General features: G+C 37.0%; 1 protein-coding gene and 1 long non-coding RNA gene across 9 annotated transcripts in view; both read left to right on the forward strand.

The window, feature by feature from the left end:
- The window catches only part of nedd4l (NEDD4 like E3 ubiquitin protein ligase), a 45,326-nt gene extending 40,154 nt beyond the window's left edge, over positions 1-5,172 (forward strand). For all 8 annotated transcript variants that reach the window (XM_032569771.1, XM_032569772.1, XM_032569773.1 and 5 more), the window contains 8 exons: positions 299-394; positions 504-577; positions 683-743; positions 927-986; positions 1,140-1,247; positions 2,574-2,670; positions 3,055-3,127; positions 3,226-5,172. In XM_032569771.1, the coding sequence (XP_032425662.1) occupies positions 299-394; positions 504-577; positions 683-743; positions 927-986; positions 1,140-1,247; positions 2,574-2,670; positions 3,055-3,127; positions 3,226-3,328 (672 nt within the window). In that variant the 3' untranslated portion in view covers positions 3,329-5,172. The remainder of the gene's footprint in view (positions 1-298; positions 395-503; positions 578-682; positions 744-926; positions 987-1,139; positions 1,248-2,573; positions 2,671-3,054; positions 3,128-3,225) is intronic.
- Positions 5,173-8,185: 3,013 nt separating this feature from the next.
- Positions 8,186-9,502, forward strand: LOC116724921 (uncharacterized). The gene is made up of 2 exons (XR_004340292.1): positions 8,186-8,353; positions 8,896-9,502. It is a non-coding gene; the product is annotated as an uncharacterized LOC116724921 (long non-coding RNA).
- The last annotated feature ends 100 nt before the right edge of the window (positions 9,503-9,602 follow it).

The raw sequence follows: 9,602 nt of genomic DNA on the forward strand, positions 1-9,602 counted from the left end.
AAAATCTGGGTAATTAAGCAACTGTACAATTTTGAGTAAAACTACTTAATTATGACACTGTAATTAAGTACAGAAATTAAGTGCTAAAGCAAAAGTTTGATACTTTTTGTACACTTGAACATGGTAAAAAAAAAAACAGATGATCAATATGTTTAAAATCATTAGTATTATTTGTTCTTATCATTACTATAAATCTGGCACAACTGATTTGTTGCATTCAAAGAAAATATTATTCGATATTTGAGCTAATAAATGAAATTTAGTTAAAAGCCCAACACGTATGCCTGTTTCCCCACAGGACAGCGAATACTATAACTCCCTAAAGTGGATTCTGGAAAATGATCCCACAGAACTTGACCTCAGGTTTTGTATTGATGAGGACAACTTTGGACAGGTGAGCCGATACCTGATACCATTTTTATGTATTATTGTTCTGAATACCATCATTGTAGATAAACGATCAGGGTTGTTTTAGCTTTCATCTTGTTTTTGTTATTCCTCAGACATATCAGGTTGACCTGAAGCCCAGCGGTTCAGACATGGTGGTCACCAATGAGAATAAGAAAGAATACATTGAGTGAGTTCTTTTTCTTGTTTTCTTATAAGACACCAGCTTTTAAAGTTAGTATCTCCATTGTTTCTTTTTTTTTCTAACACATTTTAAATGTCTTCCATCTGTCAGCTTGGTCATCCAGTGGAGGTTTGTCAACCGGGTCCAGAAGCAGATGAACGCCTTCCTGGAGGTATTTTTTGTGTAGTGATTATAAAGTTCCACATGGGGGCAGTGTAGCTGTTTCCTTTTTTTTTTTTTTTTTGAATAGGACATGGATATAAACTGTATTACTCATTTTGATCTGATTTTATTACCTTTTTAAAATATTAGTTTTGGTTTGATTGTCTTGTAACTGATTTTGTTTAATTTTCAGGGATTCACTGAGCTCATTCCAATAGATTTGATCAAGATCTTTGATGAAAATGAACTAGAGGTACGGACATCTTCAAAACTTAACATTCGTGTTTTTTTAATTTTGTTTTATTTTATGTTTGAGCAACACCCTGGTAATTGTCAGTAAGCTTTAGATGTAGTGCTTTCCTGCCTTTAAATCTCTTTTCTCCCTCCCTCTCTTGTTCCTGTGAAGCTGCTCATGTGCGGCTTGGGCGACGTCGACGTTAACGACTGGAGACAACACACAGTTTACAAGAACGGCTACTGTCCCAACCATCCAGTGATCCAGTGGTTCTGGAAGGTTTGTTAGACTCCCAGAGGTGGACAGAACGTCACATACTAAAAACAAACAAACAAAAAAATATTTCCATAAAGAAAGTTACTCATTTAAAAAAAAAAAATGTATCTAATAATTTTATTTGACATACTACATTTATTGAAAGATCCCAGAACACAAAGATAAACAGATATTTGATGGAAACATTTTTTTTTTAGTCAGTACCAGATAACAAATCTGTCGATTCTGACCGGATTTAACTGAACTACATTTTTATTTGAATATATTTGGAGATAGTTAGGCTATATTTACTATGCTTTGATTAGATTTTTAGCATTATACTCTGAGATGAGTGAGTTATACACTATCAGGAAGCTGCTCAACCAACAACTGTATTGAAAGCAGAAAAGGGTTTTAATATGTCTTGCTAACATAACCAAGAGTTGCCATAAAATATATATTTTCTTCAAATTTGGCTATTTTTTTGCATTTTTAATCATGTTGAAATGGGTCCTCTGAGGTTTTATTTTATTTTCCTTTAGGTGGCTTGAAAAAAAGATTTTCTGTTTGGGAGTTTAGTTATTGTTTTCCTACTTAATTCTGACCTATGACTCTTTTAGTCATAAAAAGTTACTGAACATAACTGATGAAAAGTCCTGTTTTGCCAGTAGGATACAGAGTTATGATCACTTAGACCAACAGACAAAAAAACTAACTGGGATGATGGTCGCTAGTTTTTCTGAACCCACAATGAATTGGCTGTATCCTGCCTGAAGATGCCATTTTACTCTATTTTCCTTTTCATATAAACATTTATCTGGTTTCCCTTGAATACTGTTTCATGCAGTCTCCCAATGTTTTTTGCAAAAAGGTTAGTACTGAGGATGAGTATGAAAATGAAGCTGGTTCCACTCGTGTTCCTGTGTGTTCGGCCTGCCAGATCAAAGTCTGTTTGGAAGAGCAGGCTTGTTTGCTCTGATGAAACATCCTGAAGTATTACATGCCCCAGATATTATCTTAACATACTCGCACACATCAAACACTTTTCTGTTTGATTTTGTTCTGTTGCTTTTTGGTTTTCGTAAGGACACTTTGACATCATTTAATATCCTAGGCCTTGTGCATCAAAAACACTCGCTAGTCTTGACTTAAACTTCAAGTCAAGACGTTTCAGTCTTGACCTGAAGACTTAAACTTCAAGTATTCACACACAAATAACAATCCTGAACCTTGTGGATTTAGTGAGTGAATTTACATAGGTCAATAATGAATACTGTAAAATGTAATCTGTAATAATAAAATCTGTAAAATGTCTGTCATTGAGAGAGTTTTTGTGTCCTCTCTCATTAGGTTGTCCTGTTGATGGACGCTGAGAAGAGAATCCGACTCCTCCAGTTTGTTACGGGAACGTCGCGAGTGCCGATGAATGGCTTTGCTGAACTTTATGGTAATGTGTTCTCATAAGATAATTACGGTTTTTATTTATTTGTTTCATTCAACGGTTGTTTTGAAACTCTAGTAGCCATTTTGGATGTCTGAAATGACTGTCAGACTTTTCATTTGTAGCCTAACAATCCCACTTCTGTCACTGCGAAAAATATGTCATTTACTCTACAAAATTCAGCAAAGAAATTTTAGAAAAGGTTTTATAATGATAAATATTTGGCTAAAACTTTGTGGTAGAAAAAAAACCTTTTTGTCTAATATGGTTTACTCATTTTCATATAATAAATGCAGGTTACTGTGTCTATTTCAATATATTTCTAACACAAACGCAAATATTTTGTCAACATTTTGCCTTTTTGAGGATGTTCATTTTCTTTCGCTTTAGGTTCTAATGGCCCTCAGCTGTTTACAATTGAGCAGTGGGGAACACCAGATAAGCTACCAAGAGCTCATACTTGGTACCCTGCCTCCGCACATAACAAGTTGAAGAATTTTATTTTATTTATTAATATTTTTACTGTAAATCTATCATTTTTTTCCCCTTTCTTCTTCTCAGTTTTAACCGCTTGGATCTGCCCAGCTACGAATCCTTCGAGGACCTGAGAGAGAAGCTCCTCATGGCGGTGGAGAACGCTCAAGGCTTCGAGGGAGTCGACTAAAGCGCCCCCTTCTGACTCTATCCAGCAACAACCAATAGCAAAGAAATGAAACCAGCTGCGTGTAGCAGTTTTTGTGCGAGCATGTTGTACTGTATCGCCTGACCGTGAGCCGTCTCCACTGCATGGTGGTTTAAAGACTGTACAGCAACTTGTCGAGCCAATATGCCTACGTGTTTCTATCTTTACAATGCGGAATGGGTCACTCCTTTTCTTTTTTTAGATGCTGGGGAGAGAAAAGGGAGCGTTGCACTGCCTCTGTTCTGAGATGTCTTATCTGCGAGCTTGATCGACGGAAAATAAAACAAAAAAAAAACGCAGCAGGATTCCCAGAGTCCAGCATTTCTTCCCCTCTTCCCCCATCCTATGAATATCTACAGTGCCGGAAAAGATGCATTTCAGTAGCTCTACTATAGCACAGTGTTTGAGCCCCTTTCGTTGGAGAGCTCTTAGCATGGCCTTAATCTGGCTCCCATATGCACTACTTCTCCTAAGAAGCTGCAAAGGCACTACGATCTTAGATCTTATTCAAATATTTAACCCAACACCAGGTTACCTTAGGAATGCTAGCCAGTCACATTTCAGGAAATCAGACACACCCCTCCGTAGAGCCTTGTCTGGGTCGTGATCAGATAGCGCTGCTGCAGCCTTTATAAAATAAACATTTCTTTTTTTAAAGTCACTAACTAAGACTGAATAAGACTACATGACATAAGCCCCACTATGATTTCCCTTGTTTTTTTTGTTTGTTTGTTTTTTTAATATGTATACATAATTTTGTGGTCACACAACAGAATTTCTTTTACTAATCCTTTGTAACTGACAGGAAAATATGGTATGTATTTGTACTGATGAACAATGTTCTTTGCTATTTCAAAAACCGCGTATGACATGACGTTTGAAGTTCAGGTCTGGTTCTTTCTGGGGGCGAGAAGAGTCCATATCATTTGTTACGGTGATAGCAAATGTGTTTGGGAAAAACAAAACAAAAAAAAAAAACGTTTTTACTGTAGTGCTTTAAAAGCAGCATGAAACTGTGCGTTGTGTTTGCTTTTGACTACGTACTAACTTTGGAAATGTAACCGCTCTCGAGGTCATGAAGGGAAACGTCAAATTGTGGCAAGTTTCTGTGATTAACTTAATGCTCCTCATGTCTGTTGCTGTTCATAATGCTGTAAAATTGTTCTTTTTTTTTTTAGTTCTTTTTTTTGTCCGGGGGGAGGAGTGCATTTTAAGTTCTTCATGAGATATAAATATGTATGTATTACATTTAACAGAAGTATTACTGATCAACACTAAAATGAAGCCGCGTGTGAGTGAATGTTGGCGTGAAAAGCTGTGATTACCGCTGAATATAAAGCAGCACGTTTCTTACAAAGACAAATGTTTCTCCTATTTTCTTTTTTTTTTTTAATATTCTCTTCCTTGTCTCTGTTTTTTCTAACACAACTGAACCTAAAGGGCACTTTATAGATCACTCTGAGGTCATGTCGCCTGATTTATGTCTTTTTTTTTTTTCATTTACTTGAATGTGGTTCTTTCCTTTCAGAGCACTTACTGGTGCAATATAAATATTCTGTAAATTTGGGCTGCTGCTACGGTAGAAACAGAAGTGAACAAGACACTTCATTTTCTTAAGTTCATATCCTGTTTTGAGCTGTTTGATATTTTCCTCTCGTACGTTTCTTACCCCGGTGATCTCAATTCTGACTGACTTGTTTTTTTTTTTTTTTAAATCAGGTTTTCTTTTTTTAATGGATGCTGAGAAATATAATTTTTGTTGATGATTCCACTACTTTCTGCAACTCTGTGGTTCATTTAACTTTAAATAAAAATGACACTTCTTATACTGTCTCATTTAATTAATTAATTGCAGTATCCTCTTTCTTGGACAAGAACTTTTAATTCTTTCTGGAATTTTAATCACTCTTCATGCTTCTCTTTGTCTCCTCCCAAACCAGGTTTGATGTGTTTGGGATCATTGTTCTGCTGCTAACCACTAAAAAAAAAAAAAAATTCTCTGCTCCAAAACGAACACCTTCAAGATCGCTGCTGCCTTCTGGGAATGGTTTTATAATCAGACAGGATCGAGTCATGTGACCTCAGAGGCATTGTTGGGTAGTGACTAACCACATTTACTTGAGGAACCTTTTTGAAAAAATTTACTCTGGTAAATCCTGTGCTGCACCGTTTACTTGAATATTTATGAAGTATCTCTACTCTTACTTGAATACAATTTTTGGATACTTTACTAGCTTCTGCTCAGAGGCAATAAGTATGTTTGAAGGAGTTAAAGTGAGGCTTTCAAACCAAAGCCTCTTTATATGTGAAGCAGGGTGGTGGCAGCATTATGCTCTTATTTTTCTGCATTGCACTCTCTGGATGGGGTTTTAAAGTTAATACATTCCTGTGTATGTATACATACAGAGCTGCTCATTTGTTTTATTATTAAAAGTACTTGATGTTTTTCAATCTGGAAAGGGTTACAAAGCCATTTGTAAGCCTCTGGGGCCCGACAAAGAGCGACTATCCACAAATGGAGAAAAAACTTTTTAAACTGGAGTGGCCAGACAAATGGAATTACTCCAAGAGTGCGTTAGACACTTTCAGAGCCTTTTGTCCCCGCCGCCTGTGGATAGTGCGACCTGCCGGCCTCGCCGTCGCTCTTTGCAATCTGCATGCACGTGCACGTGGTTCGGTGTGGTGAAGGGACCTCAGTTCATTCACACAGGCAATCTGAGAGTTATCAGCTCCAAGGACGAGCAAATAAAAGCCACCCGGCCTCTCTGGGGACATTTTATCAAGCACTGCTATACCCTCCATCTGGTCACAAACAAATCAAGCGCCAACATCTTCTTAGACCTGAAATATTTCAACTTCTTAAAACAAAGAGTTAAAATACTTTTTGTTAATCGATAGGAGCTTCCATGTAAATGGGTGGATGTTGCTTCATGGCTGTGTCAAATAGTGACCTCAAACACTGAAGCTCATATTAGCTGATAATCTTAATAATGATGATGTTTTTAATTTGCAACATCCCATAAGCCATTAATTAAGCCATTTCTGGATAAAGATTTTATGGCCAGACAATCATTATGTTCAGAAGTAAGTTTGGGAGAGTCAAACCTAAGAACACTACATATTGTGAAGCATGGTGGTGGCAGCATCATGGTTTGGGCCTGTTTAGTTACCAGAAGTAACATGTATTTCATAGAGTATCAAAGTTACTTACTTACTTTGAAATGACAAAAGTTACTTTTATCGCTAAATGCCACAAGATTTCAAATGTTCAGTTTAAGGTTTAGAGAAAAGGATGAATTGACAATATGGTTAAAATGTTTGTTGAAGTTGTTTGAGTTACATAATTTAATGTTACAGTTAAAAGACTGATGTCTAAAATTGATTTTAAAAAACTGAGCCACTAAATAGAGAAAAAAGTGCAAGAATGAATGAAAAACATGTTCATAAACAATTCTTAAAGTTAGACTGTGAATATGTGACATATACTGTAGTTGTTAGTTCTCTATATGTTCTAACTTTGAACAGTTTTAGCCCTTTGTTCTTTGCTAAACAGTTCAAACTCAAACTAAATTGTCTAGGACTCGCAATTTTCAGGTCTCCACTGGTTATTAAAATCAGGTCTGGGATTTGACTGGGCCATTCTACCACATTGATGCTTTCATTCTACTGTAGCCAACATTTTGACGACCTAAAAGGTGAATCTTTATCACAGTCTTGACAAGTTTTCTTTAATGGTTGTTCAGCTCTATTGATGTTGCCAACCTGGTAGTGAGGGTGATGTACAAAGCTTTTAACCAGAGCACCCTCTTCAGCATCTGTCCCAGATGGCTTGTGAAAAACTGACAGCTGGATATCTTATGGAGTTTCTTTTTCTTCCTCCTCCATTTTGGCCAGATTTATGGATTGCACAACTAATAGTTGCTGGTCAACAGATTCAGACCTTTGGATCTCTACAGCTTGCAGCTCCGATTAACGCTATCATTGTGCGGCCGGCCAGTTTAGGTGGGCCACCATGTTTTAATAGATTTAGAGTTTCTCCATTTTCAGATGATGGCTTGAACATCATCTTTGTTTTTTATATTGTAAACCTACTTTTCCAAAACGTTCTCCCTTACCTGTCTGTTTTGTTCCTTGGCCTTCATGATGCTTTTTGTTCGCCAATATTCTGTGAATCCAGAGCATCTGGATTCACAATGACGTTAAATTACACATTACAGCACCTGGTTCCAATATGTTTCATTTAAGGGCCTCAGAGAAAAGGGAGCTCAATACAAATTCACACTTCTCAGATTGCTAAGTGGGATAAAATATGAGAAATATTACTGTGGTTTATCTGTTACCTTTCACTTTACAGTGCTGTTTTGTGTTTGTTGCGCACATATACATTTCCAATAAACTTCCTTAGTTTGTGGTTGTGACGTGACACAATGTGAAAAAAAATTTCAAAGCGCTGTTCGTAAAGCTTCTTCATGCTGTTCACTTCCTGTTATCAGGATTTAAACACTGACACATTCTGGCTTTTAACATTTTCCCCTCACCCAGCAAACATGTATCTAATCCGATACTCTGCCTGTTAGCAGTTTGATGGCTGCATGTTTCACAATGCATTTACTCTTCTGTAAGGATCTTTACCAACACATTGCTTGTGTCAGTTTGTTCATTTCAACGCATGGTGGAAACTGAGGCCCTGACCAGCGTAGCTTTTTGGTTCCCCCCTTGCCTCCCTCCTCCACCCTTCACCCTCTGCCTCTGGTCAGGGTCGATCAATATTTCCCCCGTAGCTTATCACTAATGTGCAACTGGCTGTTTGTCCAAACTCTGCTCTGTCTACATAAAGACTTGGATGGGACGGCTCTTAACCCAAATGCACCACGTAGTCACCCTCGTGAACTCAGCAGCACTACTGGACTTAAATTTACAAAGATACAAGGAGCTCAGAGCAGAGGGCAGCTGGAGCCCACTGCAGCACATGAATGAATGTATCTATAGAAAGCATCGAAACATAAGGTAGGTTCTTGCTTTGATAATGTGTTAAACTTACATATTTATGTGGATGTTAATTTAAAAAAATCAACAGGAAAATCATCCAAACATCTAGATATGTCTGGATGTTATATTATATATATATATATATATATATATATATATTATTATATACATATGTTATGTTATATTGAGTAAATTTTTGTGCCTATGTGACATCTTTCTGGACCAACTCTTATTTAAAGTTTATATTTTAGGAAACCTTTTCCTCTTCTCTGATCAGTCACATTCTCTATTGCTCACATTCACAAGCTCACTCAGCTGCAGTCATCCCCTCAATCAGTAACAGAAGACACTTGGTTGGACTTTGGACACTTTGGATAAGCCTGCTAAAAGTAGAAATGTGTTTTCTGTGTTGCTCTCTGTTTTTTTTTTTTTTTTACCCCAGTTTCTTACAATTAGGACTGATTCAGTTTGCAGAAAAAGTTTATGTTCCCCAAATAAAGTTCTGCTTCTCTTCATTTACTCCACAAACTAAATTCCAAATTTTCCTTTTGTTCTTCCAGGTTGCCATCCCCCTTCCTCCCCTCCAACAGTCTCCATCTGCACACCTGCAGCAAAGCTTGTCCTCCAGAGCTGTGGAGTGTGACAATGGTGTTTGTTTTCTCTCTATCAAACGCCATTATCACACTAAATAGCTACAGTGCGGAAAGGACCTCAGTGCACTCGCTTCGAGTCGGGGTTTGTGCAGTTGATTTATTTTGTCCTAAATGTTTTGCGCTCCTCAGCTTCTGTACTTTCCATTCTTAATGTCGTGGCAGAGGATGAACACGTGTGGCTGTGTGTCAGAGGTGGTGACAGCACGGGACATGTTGCACCGCCGCAGGAAATGCAGGGATGGAAATAGACTTAAAATGGGTTGAAACATGATGTCGAGCCCCTCGAAGTGACCCTAGTTAATTTCTATGTCTTTATGTATTTATTTTTATGTCATTATTTTATTTATTTTTATTTTTTTGCATGTGAAACCACAGTTTGATGTTTTCTGTTCTTGATTATTTCCAAAATTTTTGACATGTAAGCAGTACTTATGTATGTATTAGTTTTACTTGTTATTCTATTTAGCACTTTGTGATTCTAGATAAAATAATAAAGTGGATGCTCCAAGCTGTTCCTGAGAAATAAGAAATTTAAATTTTTTTATCAGATTGCACCTGTATGCAAACAGGTTGGTTTTTAGAAGAATAATTAATAGCACATATGTCACTATAAA

This window comes from Xiphophorus hellerii, chromosome 8 (genome assembly GCF_003331165.1).
Source record: "Xiphophorus hellerii strain 12219 chromosome 8, Xiphophorus_hellerii-4.1, whole genome shotgun sequence".
Taxonomy (NCBI): Eukaryota; Metazoa; Chordata; class Actinopteri; order Cyprinodontiformes; family Poeciliidae; genus Xiphophorus; species Xiphophorus hellerii.